Genomic DNA, 14,577 nt, shown 5'->3' with positions numbered 1-14,577 from the left:
AGGGCACCTTCAGGCTATGTCATGGGCGCGACGGGTTGCAGGGCATGACTTCGGAGCACAGATATACGATTGTGCGCGATAGTGTCTGCGTTTTCATATTCTTTCTTCTAGTAATCGTAAAATCCTTTACCACTCTTCTTTCCTAGCCAGCCTGCATCGACCATCTTCTTGAGCAGCACTGCGGGCCTGTACTTGGAATCACCCGTGTCATGGTACAAGACCTGCATGATCGCCAGGCAAGTGTCAATGCCAATGAAGTCCGCTAGTTGCAGTGGACCCATAGGTACATTCGTTCCATTCTTCATGATGCTGTCAATGTCCTCCTTGGCACCTACACCCGTCTCAAGGCAAATAACAGCCTCGTTGATGTACGGCATAAGGATACGGTTTGCAAGGAAACCGGGGCTGTCGGCGGACTTGGACGGTATCTTTCCCATCTTCTCGCAAAACGCGATTGCGGTTTCGACGGTAGCTTGCGAGGTCTGAAGACCGGTGATAATCTCGACGCCCTTCTGGATGGGTACTGGGTTCATGAAGTGTGTGCTGATGACGCGTGATGAAGCCGAGAGATCTGTTGGGTCGGTGGTAGTGCTCGCCGCGATCTTGGTAATCGATATGGACGAGGTGTTGGTGGCTAGGATGGCGTGCGATGGGCAGATTTGCGCGAGTTGCGAAAAGATCTTGTGCTTTAGGTCTGGGATCTCTGGTACGGCCTCGATAACGAAGTCGACGTCTGACAGATCGTCCATTGATGTGCTGGAAGTCAATCGCTCTCTTGCCGCTGCGGCGTCATCTTTCGAGATTCTGCCCTTTCCAACATCCTTTTCGAGTAGCTTGTCCGCAAACTTCAGACCTTTGTCGATTGATGCTTGGGAGTTGTCAATCAACCGGACCGGTACTGAGGCCCTCTGTGCTGCTACAAGAGCTATTCCGAGGCCCTGATCATGTTAGATTGACAGCTGTAGGGTTGGTGCATTGATGCATACCATCTGGCCTGCTCCAATAACACCCAGCTTCTTGACCTCAGCGGCAGCACCGACAGAGGGAGTTGAGCTGAAGGCACGGCATTGCTGCCGTACAGCGCAACGAGCGACTTGTTTTGAGGCTACGGAAAACATCGTGTGTATTTAATCGAAGGATTGCACGAATTGTGAAAGATGCGCGATCAAACATGTGATGAAGAACGACATTTCCTCAGGCCGATGAGAACCGCGGCGGGCTAGCCGAGGCATGACGTTGACTGGCGGCGGGAAGGCGCGAGGATCAGCCCTGTCTTGGCGGATTTGCGCGGTTTGTCCCGCTTGTGGCACTTTACGCGTCGACGCGTCTTTTGGGCCATCGCGACACCGGCGGGCAATCTGAGCATCAACCACGACAATGGCTCAGACAACGCTGGACGACTGGGCGCAGGACACTGTGAACCCAGAAGTTCGCGCTCACGTCTCTAGTCTAATATCTGCTGTACGTATCCCCTTCTACTGACACAATGGCTACTGACATGGAAACAGCTCGGTGGTATTGGCGATGACGGCACGTATGCACTCGGACACGACGCCCTGCTCTGTCTCAAGGACCTACGGAAATGGCTGAAGTTCGCCGACGGGCAGTACAATCGACGCGATGTAGCACGATGCATGGCCGAAGCAAACCTCGTAAAGGGCGACTTGCTTAAGATACTGGCCAAGATATCACCAACTGTCATGGAAAGCGCCTGGAAGCACAAGATTGCGGTTGCGACATGTGAGAGAGCATACTCTGAATATTGAGACTGTACTGACGACCGCAGTGGAACTTCTCGTGCCTTTGACTTGGCCCAACGAGATTGACCCCACCGAAGCGACCGTAAACCACCACCGGCATGGGCCTTATATCGGGCTCGCCCAAATTGGCTACAAACGTGCTATCCTGCAATTCGACCGAGACAGAACCCTCCAAACTGCCGTCAAGATCGCGCTCCCTTCTATGGCCGTACCCCTCCGAGAACGCACACCACGAGACGAGGGTATCATCCGAATCGCACTATACTTCATACGCAACATCGCCATGCTCGCGCCCCCGAACAATGCACACATGGACACCGACGAAGCTGAAGTCTCCCGATCTGCAACGATTGATACTTTCCACGAGCAGGACATATTTCAGGTGATTCTGAGTATAGCGTCTAGTATCGGGGAGGACTTTGTCACCCAGGATGTTGTTATTCTCGAAATCTTGTTCTTCCTCCTCAAGGGCATCGATGCTGAGAAGTTATTCATGGAAGACAAGAAGCTCAACATCAAGAACACGGACGAGCTTAAGGGCTTGATCCAGAAAGAAAAGGCCATGCTTGCAGGCTACGCCCGCAACGCACCAACCCGGCATAATCGATTCGGAACGATGATCTGGATGAAGCGGGACGACGAGAAGGTCACAACTATATCCGGGCAGGACGTGCTAGGGAAGGCTCAGGCTAGCATGCAGAAGATGGATGATACAAAGAAGTGGAATAAACCCCGTCGCCCCGGGAAGAAGCAAGCCGGCGATGAAGAAAGAGAGGAGTTCGATCTCCCGGTACCACTGACCTCTTCTGCGCGGAAACACATCAAAGCGTTCGTCGAGGAGTTCCTGGACTCGTCCTTTAACCCTCTATTTCTGCATCTGCGGAAAGCTATCGAGCGCGAAACGGAGCGTGTGGAAACACGACACTCTAGGCAGTTCTTCTACCTCGTATCGTGGTTCCTACGAGCAGAGTGCGCACGGCGGCGAACGATGAAGGAGAGGGCCGCAGACCCTAAGAGTCCTGAAGTTCTGTCTGCTGAGGATGAGAGCTACGGACTAGTAGCCGAAGTCATGAATCAGGAGACCTTCATTCTACTCAACCGCTTCATGCAGAAGAGTCAAGATGAGAAGGCATGGCGAGACCTCAACGCCGGGCTGAAGTGCTTCACCCGAATTTTGCTTACCGTGCATGAGATGTCCGAGTCAGGTCTTGAGGAAGACCAAGAGATTGCCGAGAACATTCAGAACCGTATCTTCTACGAAGAGTCAACACACGACAGAATAGTCATGATCCTAAGATCATACAAAGATCAAGGCTTTGGCTACCTTGATGCAGTCACAGAGCTTTCCCATGTCTTTCTGCGGATGCTCGAGCGCTATGCAAAGCAGAACGTTGACATGCAAATCCGATCGAAAAGACGAGCCCGAAAGATCAAGAAGAAGAAAGCTGAAAAGCAGGGCGAAGACGGAGAGGAAGAGGGCAACGTCTCTGAGACTGAAGACCTCCAACAGGCCCAAAAGACGGTTTCTGAACGCAAGTTCGATTTCATGAAGTTCTCAGCAAAGTTTGTGAATCAAAGCAGCGTCAACACTTTCGTTGCCTTTGCCAAGTACTTCAGCGACCTGGATACCGAGCAGCTCAAGCGTGCGCATCGCTTCTTTCACCGTGTCGCTTTCAAGATGGAGCTTGGTGTCTTGCTTTGCAGAGTGGATATCTTGGCGCTCTTCAACAAGATGATGAAAGGTCCAGGTGGCCTTGATCCAGAGTCGCCAGCTTACAGAGAGTGGGATGATTTTGTCAAACACTTCTTCAGGCAGGTTGTAAAGAGAGTACAAGAGAGGCCAGAGCTGGTAGTCGAGATGCTGTTTGACAAGATCCCTGCAACCATCTTCTTCCTTGAGCACGGATATGATCGCGAGATACACACTCGAGCGCCACGAGCTCCGGCAGAGCTTGAGGTCAAACCTGGAATGGAGCTACCTGATCAGATTGGTGTCGCTGTTGGTGTTCTTGTCAATCAGTCAAAGTCGGATGCTCTCCGCTGGGTACGCGATGTGCTTACATCGGCAGCTGAAGAGCGCAAGGCGTGGGAAGAGGCCGCTGAAGCACAAAAGGCGTTGGTGGCCGACGTAGAGGAGCGTCCAGAAGGCGAGGCACCTGGGCATCCAGACACTGAAACCTCGAAGCCGCCATCGATTTGTAAGTACCCTACTCTCACTATGAAGGAGTGTGCTAACTGAATTTAGTCATCAAGCACGACACCGAAGAACGACGCGTAGCTATGTTTAAAGACAACAAACTACGACTGCTTATGAACCTGATCGGCTTCGAGAGGTTAGGAGAACATCATGATCCAGACGCTTCATGGATCGTACCTTCATCCCTTACTTCAGCGCAACTGCAAGAAGCTATCGATCTCATTCGCAAGTATGAATTCGATCCCCCAACATATGAGGACGGCAAAGCGCCAGAAGACTTGCTTCGTAGCAAGGCTGCAGCAGCTCGACGCTCCACTCGCCGGGCCGAGTTTGACGATGACTCTGACGGCATAGACCACGACGAGGAAGAGGACCACGGAGAGTACGCCAAGGGTGGTCCCACCGAGAGAGATGCAGACGCCCCTCGCAAGACACTGAAGCGACGACGCCGAAGGAATAGTCCCGTGGAGCTTGACGACGAAGAGAAAGACCGCAGAGCCGAGGCACGCCGCAAGAAGGAAATCGAGAAGCAAGCCAAAGCATTGAGTACGATGTACGTGCATGACTCGGACGACGAGGACTGGGACGCCGAGAAGGATGCCGCCTTCTTCGCGCGAGAACAGGCGATCCGCGAGGAAAACATGAAAGTCTTCAAGAAGTCGCTCGTGCTTGGAACCGTGGAGCCAGTCGCATCCAAAAAGCGAAAAGCTGATGCACCGGCCAAGAAGAGCAAGAGGAGAAAGAGTCCACCGAAACGGAAAGCGCCATTCGCCGATAGTGACGACGATATGGAAGATGCAGAGAGCAGCCAAGCTCCTTCCGTGGTTGATGGCAATGAGGAGGAAGATGAGGACGGGGAGGAGACTACAGATACGCCGCTTTCATCGCAGAATGCTGGGGCAACAGCAGCACTTAGTGACGCGGACACGCCCCGGAAGTCAGCGAGTAATGCTGCGACGAAGAGCAGCGATGCTGCAATGCCAGACGCAGATTCGGACGACGATGATGACGACGATGCACCGGTAGCGCGTAGACCAGCGGCGGCGCGCAATATGAGGGCTGGCTTTATCGTTGACAGTGACTCGGAGTAAGGAATACAGATGATAACATCCTCGGTGTTATCTAAAGGGAATGGTTGCATAGCATAGCATGGTGTCTTAGGTTTGTGCTTTTCAATGTTTGAATACCCATTGTCTTGTTGTCTCAATGTCGTCTTATATCCTGTTCATGTCGTGGTATGAGTCAGGTGCAGGATGACTTCAGGTTGGCCGAAACAGTGGATGCAAACTCAGATGCAGATGTTTGTTGACTAGGGACGCGTGGAGAGTGTCAAGCATATTGGCGGCTTTACGCCAAGAGCCCACACGATTGCAGCTCGGGGGCGTTTGCAGTTGCTCCTTCCTGTCGTTTGGTCACGACTGCATCTTTTCGTTCCATGACGTTGTTCTTGGTCCGAGGTGGCTGCTTCGTGCCTTCCTTGTTTACCTCCTCAAGGACAACATCATCCACAACAACAACATTCCGCGGGTAAGCCTTTCTTCCCCACAAACGCTGCACACCACGCTCCAGCCATGCTGACATATTCAGATCGACACAGATTCGAGCAGATTCGCGCGCGGTGGGAGACGCCTCAGCCAAGTGGAGACGGAGCAGCGGCGATGGTGGGCTGGAGAGAAAAGTCGACAACTCACCTCCCGGTGGGTGGCGAGCCTCAGGAAAACAGCAGCAGCAAATTCCGGAGGAAGCTCAGCTATGGCTTCGCTTTCATATCAAATCCCCTCTCGCAGCGAAGGACGACCCCGGGACGTCATCAAGTGAATGTGCCGTCATTGGCTGTTACTCAACCATCTGCAACCGACATTACTACAAAAAATATTGTATCCGAAGCTGCGCTTTCACCAATGCGTATTTCTGCGCCATCCAACCACTCCAACGATGCGACCGAAGAGTCCGCAACAGTCCCGTTCAGCAAGACTTTACCCAAAAGCGCAGATACCGATACCACACCGCAGCCACTGCCTCGATCGCGTACGCTGAGCTTCATCCCGCTCCCGGTTAGGGTAGAGCCTCAGTCGTTCGCCGCAGACGTAGAAGGCGCAGTCAAGTCCCATTCTCTCGCGGTAATGCCTCAATCAGAGCCAGACTCGGTACCTTCGAAGATTCCTACTCCCAGTCCGCCATCCCTAGAGCGCCGTCGCTCTAGTCCACGTCAACACGTTCAACAACACGTCTCGTACCGCGCTTCTCAACAGATCAAACACATCGCGACTGCCCACGCGTTGGCAGCCGCAAACAATGGCTCTCCGGTGAAGCATTCCTATCAGTTGCGCTCACGTACGACACCAAATCTCGTCAAAACAGCCAACGGGCCACAGTCGGCGCGATATATGGCTCCCAGGCGGCCAGGACCTAAGATGTCTGTGGTATCACCAGTAGCTCAAAGGCCGCTTCTGCAAGAGAACATACCGACGGAAAGACGTATATCACACAGGCGGTCGCAGATACAAGAAAGGACGCTGAAGAGGGAATCACTTGCAGTGCCCGGTACACTGAACAGTAGAAGGTCGTTTGGTCCGGGACTACAATATTCACAGAGCAGGGAACCTAGCTTCGCTACTCCACCCACAGTAAGGAAGAGGATGAGCTCACAGCTTGCACAGCAGACGCCAGTGACAGTAAAGCGGATACAGTCGGAGGAACAAAAAGATACACCAGCAGCATCACCCTCGATATCGAACTCTGCAGCCGCCCCGCCTCACAACACCGACCTTCCAACACCCGCTCCAGATGCGAACGATAATGTCAGGCCAGCCCTTCCCCGGCTACCCACGGACAGAGAAAAGCAAAGGAAAACGCTAGGAACACCAAATGGTTTGGGCGGCGTCTGGCGATCATCCCATGCTTTGGCGATGACTACACATGAGGTGAGCAGACTTCCACGTTCCCAAACCTTCCATAATTTTGGAAGCCACCTGGAAGTCGCTCCACCAGTACCTCGCATCCCGGAGCAGTACAGGACAGCGTCTTTGTTGGACTTGGTCCAGTCAGTATGCATGGATCCGAAGAGCACTGTCCCGTCTCAACATGTCAGGGTCAGATCAGACGCGAGCTCGTGCGAATCGATACCCGAGGAGACGGACGAAGAAAGACTGAGTGTCACGCCGACATATACACCTTGTCAGCCTGGACGGAGCCTTGTGTCATCAATGAAATTCACCGAATCTAATTTCAGTCTGGCGGCGTTCCCCCCAGTACCAACCAGAGTCCCGATCAGAGCATCAAACACCGCTAGAAACGTCTGGACCTATCCTTCCAGCCGCTTGCGGAGTAGACATGGGCAAGAGACGTCCGACGTTGCTGACAATGAGATCTTCCAGGTTAAAGACTATATGCCGCCCCTTTACTGGGCTGGAAGATTCCAGTCTCGATACGATCAATGGCGTACCGATGCAATGAAAGCTGAACTCGACCCTGGCCATCAAACCTCCGGCCTCTTGGGAGAATGCAAATTGAATCAAGACAAGCTGGCGGCGTGCTACATACTCGGACAACTGCGCGACCTGTGCACTTCCGATCAAGCAGCAGATAGCCTTTGGGTACGTTCTATCTGCGTCATGACTCTGAATCCATTTTACTGACTACGCCCAGGAGTTCGAGTACAAATACAGGAGAGAGCACAAACTGCTCGGCAATCCGGCAGACCTTCCGCCAATGTCATTCCGTAAGCACGACGACAACACGACTTCTGCAGGAGCTGGAGCCTTTGGACGGGCCGTAAGGAAGCTGACCCCACGCAAGGCTAGCCTGATCAACCTAATGAAGGGCAAGGGCTGGAACAAATCCGACGACTCGACCGAGCGAAACCAGGAGACGTCCTCGGATGGTTCTTAGTTCTATTAGGATGATGGATGTTGTGGAAGGTGGACGGCCACGTTAAGACCTGGACGAGAACACGGAAGTTGACGTTGAGGTTACGATCATGTGAAACCTGCAAAGAGTAAAAGATGATACGAGGCACAACGATGGCAAAAAGAAAGCGCGAGAGTTGGAGATACTGTGCATGACATGAGAACGTCAAGACATCGATTTTGTGATCTGCACGGGAAGCATGCATTGTTAGATATCCACAAAGAGGTAGTAATGTAATTCTTAGTCGACATTACGGCTTGAGTAGAATCGGCGACAGTCATTGACCGAGGCGTTAACTGCTGTGAGCATGACATATGTACATTGATGCATCAACACGACGTTTAAAGCTTTTTGTAGCTTTCACACGTACATTATTCACAAATCAGTAAGCCCTTGTTTGCCCGCGGTCTCTAACGGCTTATCCGATAGGCTTGGGCTTAGCAATCCGAGATCGAGACGCTCTTGGAAATTGCTTCGAATTGTTGGAAGATCGAACGATGAGGTCTCCCAACAATTCGAAGTGATTTTCAAGAGCAGCTCGTCCCCGGGCCGCTAAGCCCAAGCCTGTCGACTAGGCCCAGGACCAGACGTATGTATTTATAGTGCTATGACCGGGCATCGTGTTCTCCCACGAGATATGCGCCGTGACCCATCATATCCGGTGTATCTGTGCCTCTACTCTTTCTTCTCAGGCTTAGGCGAAAGCTCCTCGACGATGTTGTTTGGGTCTTTCCACGCCAACGCAACGTACTTGGTATGACTTCCCCTGGCGAAGACCTCTCCCTTGTTGTTGCTGAAGTTGATGGACGTGAAAGCGAGTGTTTTTCCGACTGGAGTGATGTAGTCAGCGACCGGGTATCTTGAGCAAGGCAAGGCATGCCAATATGATGGACTTACACTTGTCGCATGTTACTTCGGCTTTGATCAAGTCGCCGATCTTGCCGCCGGAGGAGAGGTAGGTTACGTTCAGATCGGTGGATACGCCGGTTGCGAAGAGCCCGCGGGAGGCCACTGCAAGGGAGCCGCCGAGATCGACTGGGTGGGGTTGTGAGATACTGGTGTTTGAGTGGGGGTTTTGGAAGGGGCGGCTTACCCATGCTAGCTATGGTTCCGCCGTGGAGAATGTTGAGGCGGTTCTACGTTAGATGAGTTTCGAGAACATTGTAGGAGATGATAGGTGGGATAGCACGGACTGTATGCTCTTTCTGGATGTCTAGCTCAAACTTGACGCGTCCTGGGACTGCCGAGGTTACTCGGAGCTAGATAGAAAGTCAACAACGGGTCTATTTTACTGATCGAGCCATACTCACACCATCTAGGAGTCTTCGGGGCGGTTAGCCATTAGTTCTGTTGATATACACCGGGCGCCGAAAGTACCTTGGCTCCAAGCCGGAGTTGGCTCGGAATGACTCCCAGACCTAGCGACATATTAGAAGACCCATAAGGTTGATCAATGGCATTTTGGCTAACTCACAGATCTCACAAACTTCAGCGCCGGCATGATTGATGCTCACCCCGCGATGCGATGTGCGAAGAGTGATGTCGTTGTTCCGCTCGGCAGTTGCCCACGTAGCTCGGAAGCTAGACCAGGGTGGAGCGGAATTTGTGGGGTGAGCTTTCCGCTCGCTCGGCGCGTCATCAACTTTCTTTGGCGATTGGCGACCTGCGACTTCCACTTGCGCGACCCACGCGTCGCTACCGCCCAAACTCGTGGACCCTTTCTCTCCGAACATGATAATACGGCGGTAGACCGACATCCTCCTCTCCACATCCCCCACGATGTCGGCTTCATCTTCATCTCAGGCGCTGGAATACCTCGAGGGTCTGCCTGTCGCGACACACCGGCGGCTGTATGAGCAGCCTTCCACCGTGTTGGCGGTGCTCCGCTGCATGCTTCCGCATCTTGGTGAGTGCATTTATTACGTCCGCAATCCTGTCGCTAACGGAGCCACAGCCAAATCCATAGTCTTTGCGATGCTCTACAGACCCTCATCTTTCCCCGTAGCCGACATGGACGCCTGGTTCAAGCCTTCCGCTAGGAAAGAGAAGGAACAGGCTCTCTTTACCCTCGAACGCCTACACATCATTGCCCCTGCTAAACAGGACGACGGTACCTTCTCGTGGACACTCAGCAAAGACTTCCAGGGCAGCCTACGAAACGCCCTCGAGGGCTCCGGTACCCACCGCTCGTTCGGTGTGCCGGCGACCAGAGAAGAGAGCGGCGGAAAGCGGTTAAGCATCGACTTCCTCGACGAATACTCGCGATCGCAATGGGAGGGTATACTCTATTACTTGGTGAGCGGCGCGGCTGGACTTAGCAGAGACAGTATCGAGAGAGCAGAAGTCGGTCCCGGAACGAAGAAGCTGCTACATACCGGTGACCTTGTGAGGACCGTACATGGAAGTCCAAGGATTACCAAAGACGGCTTCTCTTTCGTGCTGCAAGAGACAAACGCGCAAGTCTGGAGTCTGCTCATCGTCTACCTGAAAATGACCAACGAAGTAAGTATTGAACCCCACGAACCCTGCGACGACTGTCCTCTTCGAGCTCAGCCGACGCCAACGAACACCGAATCTGACATCGACCCCCAGCTCGGCATGTCCGAAACCGAAGTGTTATCCTTCCTCTTCATGCTTGGTTCCCTAGAACTAGGCCAAGACTATTCCACATCCACCCTCTCCCCCACCCAATCCCAGATGCTCGAGGACCTCTCCTCAATGGGCCTTGTCTACCGCTCCGACAAGAACGCGCGCACCTTCTACCCCACGCGCCTCGCCACAACCCTAACCTCAGATTCCGGCAGCGCCATGTCCGCCTCCTCCAACGACATCGCCCAAGCCTCCCAAGGCAACGCCGGCCCCTCGGCATCCGCAAACAAGGGCTTCATCATCATCGAAACAAATTATCGCCTCTACGCCTACACAAACAGCCTCATCCAAATCGCCATCTTATCCCTCTTCACCAAACTCCAACATCGCTTCCCCAACCTCGTCTCCGGCAAACTCACCAAAGAATCCGTCCACAAAGCCGTTCAATCAGGCATCACGTCGAGCCAAATCATCTCCTATCTGACGACCTACGCGCATCCTCAAATGCAGAAGACTATTCCCTACATCCCGCCCACGGTCATGGATCAAATCCGACTTTGGGAATACGAAGGCGAGCGTGTGGAGACTACGACGGGCTACTTGATGCGCGAATTCGGCTCCGAATCAGAGTACAGGGATGTGCTGGGGTATGCGGGTGCGCTGGGTGTGCTGGTGTGGCAGAACGACGCGAATCGCTGTTTCTTTGTCAGTCAGGTGGAGCAGATTAGTGCGTATCTTAAGAAGAAGAAGGAGACTAGGGATATTGCTCGGGGACGGTAGATTTGACCCCAGGTCACGAGTTTCATTGCGGATGACTGAGGTGTATGCATGGAGGGCTTGAATATTCAAGGCTACCCTGGGCTAATCACATTGGCATGGGCGTTTTGGGGGACAAGCATTGGCGTTCAGTGGGGAAACGTTTGTTTAAAGATAGAGGAGACGGTTTTGTTTGATGGGTTTAGGATTAAAGATGTTTGCATCTTCTAATCCCAATGCCCTGTCCGAGTATTAACTAGGTGTTCGGTTCCATTATAGGCAGACGGTGTGCCTTCACCGCTTGATTTGTCAAGTGAGGGATATAGCACTTCGTCGGATATCCCTCACTTGACAAATCAAGCGGTGAAGGCACACCGTCTGCCTCTAATGGAGCCGGACACCGATAGGACACTCGGACATGGCTACTCATCGCCACTGTCATCCCCCAAATGCTCTCTCTCTTTCGCTGTCTTTCTCACAGGTGACCGCCAAAGCGAATGTAACAAGACTAGACAACAAGCGCAAAGCAGAACTCCTACCCACCTAGCACCTCATACAATTAAAAAAACTGAACACCCTAGAGCCTACGTTAATCTTAGACCGCCTAGTTTGTATGTTTTTATCTCAATGTAGGCTCCAGGGTGTTTAATTTTTTCCTAGGCTGACGTGCCAGTCTATCACAAACTTAGGGGACAGGCATTAGCATTTAGTGAGGAAACGTTTGTATAAACATAGATGAGATAGTTTTAGCTAATAGGTCTTAAGATAGAAGATAGTTGGTTGTTCTAATTTCAAGGCTATGCCCGATTATTCACTGCACTACGAGTAGACTGCGTTGAAGCTGATACCTTCGTACGATCCAATCCACTTGGTTGCTTGGGTGGGCAACCACGTGGATTGACTCGTACGATGGTATAGGGTCGATCACCATCAGCTCCATCCCAGTCTTCTCGAGGTGGACGCTTGTGACGATTCTGATGACATAATGATCATTTGAAACATGTGAATGATCAAATGATCATTTTGTCATCGGAACCGTCACAGGCGTCCACCTAGTCAACACTCGGATATGGCATACCCATGCCACTGCCATCCATCCTCCAAAAACTCTCTCTTTCTTATAACAAAGGGCTACAGCGGATGTTGAAGACACCAGCAGAAGCAAAAGCAGAAATCCGACCAAACCCTGTCTATCATAAACTCCAGAGAACCAAAAAAGCCATCCAACTCTGCAGATATTTCCGAAATGAAAGAGCAACTACCATCCAAACTTCTCAACCTGAACATCGACATCCCTCCCGCCCCAAATCAACTCCGCACAGGTATTCCTTACATCCCTGACCAATCCGTCAGGTCCACTAACCACAACACCAGTCCTCGCATTCCCATCTCCATCCTCCTCTTCAACCCACTCCCTCACAATCCCCCCCGCATCCGGTCGACCGGCAAGTGCCGTCGGCGGCGTGATGAGGACATCCAACCCCCAGTCTTCTAATTCCTTTAATTTATCCTCTGGGATCCAGAGACGGTGGTCGAGTGAATGCGTTATCCAGAGTAATTTTACTTTTCTCTGGGATCTAAGTGTGGATTCGGGGTCGGTGGGCGAGGGTTGTAAGAGGGCGTAGAGGAGGGGGTAGGCGACCGCTATGCCGGACCCGCCTGCGATGAGTATGGCTGTTGAGGAGGACTCTAGAAGGTCGAGGGCGTGGGATGAGCCGTAGGGGCCGTCGAGGCGGATGCGGAGTTGTGTTGTTGGGTTTGGGGAGGCGCGGGCGTGGCGGAGGAGGTTGTGTGTGAAACCTGGTTCGGATTGGGCGCGGATAAGGAGGGAGAACCAGGCGTGTTTTCCGTCGCCATCCTGCGTTGATGTTGTTGGGGCGGCGGAAAAGATGGTGAAAGGGTGGGACTGGATGGCGTGTTTGCGGGAGAGAGATGGGACAGAGATGAAGATGTGTTCGTTTGGTTTCCAGCCTTGTGTCATGTTCTTGGCTAGGACCGCGGATTTCTTCGTGTCGACTTCCCAGTTTGCGGAGAGCAAAAGAGTTTCGTCGTCTTCGAGGATTTCTAGTGTTGCGGGGTGGGTACTGGACTTCAGCCACATCCGGTAGACGAGTCGGTCGACGAGGAAGATGGCGAGGGAAACGCCAACGTACGGCCGTGAGGTGTGGTGATGGAACCAGAGGAACACCAATCCAGCGACTTGAAGTACAATGTGCAGGCCCAGGAAGATCTCATACCACCTCTTCCGGAAGCTCCCCAGGCTCGTAAAGTAGATCAGCTCATACGCGATGAGCGCGGCTAAACCCAACAGCACGACGCGATTAAAGATGAATCTCGCCAGCGTAAACCCCAGATGCCTCAACATGCCATACCACACAGCCACCATACCGAGAAAATGCAGGAACGCTTCCAGACATACGAGCTCTCCTACCCTCCTATGGAAGATGTTCAGACTCTCATACGAATATCCCGTCAACAACTTTATCGGCTGGTTCTTCGCAGCGAGGAGGTATAGAAGGGGCAGGTTCGTGATGAAGATGATTCCGCATCGGTCGGCAAAGACGAAGAGGTACATGAACGAGAGCGGCATGCGGTAGAAGTTGTAGAAGATGTTCAAGCCGATCCAAGCAAGGACGAGCAGCGAGACAGCGTTGGTAGGCAGTGTTTTGTTGACAACAGGTATAGGTCGAGGCTGGTATTGCAGCGCGGACTTGAGCATGTAGTAAGGAAGCCATACTACAGATCTCGTCACGCGTCGGGGTCGCTGCGAAGAAAGCAGAGGGCTCGTTTCATCGGCATCGTGTATTTTCTTCGCTGCGGTGGTATCGGGGGGCGTCGCATTCCCTTCAATAGTACTACTCGAGCTACTCCAGGCCTCTGCCTCTTCTTCATGCGCCGTCTCATCATCCCCCTTCGTTGTACGGGCTATGCGCCTCTTCCGCCGGTGCAGCACGATCTTCTCGGACCAATGCCACATAGTGAAAACCAGCAGCACGCCCAGCAGGACCAAGTTGTATGTGTTCAAAAACCTCCGGCTGAACAATATGGCTTCGACGAGTTTGCGGAACCGCGGGTCTTTGCCAGGGTCATCCGGATCGACAAGGTCGCCTCCGCCGGCGGCTTTGAAGGCGTCGTAGTCGTGCGCCCACCAGGGGGCTTCAGTCGATGCTGTCGCTGTTAGAGCGAAGCGGAGGGCGTCGCGTAACCATGGCGGTGTCGCTTCCATGGTGAGGGTTGGGCATGTGGAGAGGAGGATGTCTGGGAGAGTAGCGGCATGTCAGATGGGGTAGTGTTCCAGAGTTTCCCCACATGTACTCGCGTCATCTCACGCGCGTGCGTGCGCGGGTTGTCAGGTGCGGCCGATAA

The 14,577-nt window shown here is 52.9% G+C and overlaps 6 protein-coding genes across 6 annotated transcripts; 3 read left to right on the top strand and 3 right to left on the bottom strand.

The window, feature by feature from the left end:
• Window positions 1–107: 107 nt before the first annotated feature.
• J4E83_005598 (uncharacterized protein) lies at window positions 108–1,118 on the bottom strand (the record flags this gene model as incomplete). The annotated part of the gene is made up of 2 exons (XM_049332516.1): window positions 108–938; window positions 987–1,118. 2 exons carry the CDS (start codon window positions 1,116–1,118, stop codon window positions 108–110), a joined length of 963 nt encoding a protein of 320 aa, XP_049188324.1.
• A 259-nt stretch (window positions 1,119–1,377) lies between these two features.
• Window positions 1,378–5,048, top strand: TOF1 (Topoisomerase 1-associated factor 1; the record flags this gene model as incomplete). The annotated part of the gene is made up of 4 exons (XM_049332515.1): window positions 1,378–1,461; window positions 1,509–1,740; window positions 1,787–3,958; window positions 4,006–5,048. The coding sequence occupies 4 exons, from the start codon at window positions 1,378–1,380 to the stop codon at window positions 5,046–5,048; spliced, it is 3,531 nt and encodes a 1,176-aa protein (XP_049188323.1).
• Window positions 5,049–7,409: 2,361 nt separating this feature from the next.
• On the top strand, window positions 7,410–7,848 carry J4E83_005596 (uncharacterized protein; the record flags this gene model as incomplete). Its single annotated transcript, XM_049332514.1, has 2 exons — window positions 7,410–7,553; window positions 7,606–7,848. The coding sequence occupies 2 exons, from the start codon at window positions 7,410–7,412 to the stop codon at window positions 7,846–7,848; spliced, it is 387 nt and encodes a 128-aa protein (XP_049188322.1).
• A 693-nt stretch (window positions 7,849–8,541) lies between these two features.
• Window positions 8,542–9,367, bottom strand: J4E83_005595 (uncharacterized protein; the record flags this gene model as incomplete). Its single annotated transcript, XM_049332513.1, has 7 exons — window positions 8,542–8,696; window positions 8,764–8,901; window positions 8,960–9,002; window positions 9,060–9,125; window positions 9,177–9,189; window positions 9,244–9,284; window positions 9,341–9,367. The coding sequence occupies 7 exons, from the start codon at window positions 9,365–9,367 to the stop codon at window positions 8,542–8,544; spliced, it is 483 nt and encodes a 160-aa protein (XP_049188321.1).
• A 278-nt stretch (window positions 9,368–9,645) lies between these two features.
• On the top strand, window positions 9,646–11,235 carry J4E83_005594 (uncharacterized protein; the record flags this gene model as incomplete). The annotated part of the gene is made up of 3 exons (XM_049332512.1): window positions 9,646–9,772; window positions 9,821–10,368; window positions 10,459–11,235. 3 exons carry the CDS (start codon window positions 9,646–9,648, stop codon window positions 11,233–11,235), a joined length of 1,452 nt encoding a protein of 483 aa, XP_049188320.1.
• Window positions 11,236–12,469: 1,234 nt separating this feature from the next.
• J4E83_005593 (uncharacterized protein) lies at window positions 12,470–14,437 on the bottom strand (the record flags this gene model as incomplete). The annotated part of the gene is made up of 1 exon (XM_049332511.1): window positions 12,470–14,437. The coding sequence occupies one exon, from the start codon at window positions 14,435–14,437 to the stop codon at window positions 12,470–12,472; it is 1,968 nt and encodes a 655-aa protein (XP_049188319.1).
• Between the last annotated feature and the right edge of the window lie 140 nt (window positions 14,438–14,577).

The sequence above is a fragment of the Alternaria metachromatica genome, assembly GCF_023757995.1.
Source record: "Alternaria metachromatica strain BMP 0045 chromosome Unknown scaffold_11, whole genome shotgun sequence".
Classification (NCBI taxonomy): domain Eukaryota; kingdom Fungi; phylum Ascomycota; class Dothideomycetes; order Pleosporales; family Pleosporaceae; genus Alternaria; species Alternaria metachromatica.
The sequence above is the reverse complement of the archived record's forward strand: the minus strand, read 5'-3'. Positions and strand labels throughout refer to the sequence as shown.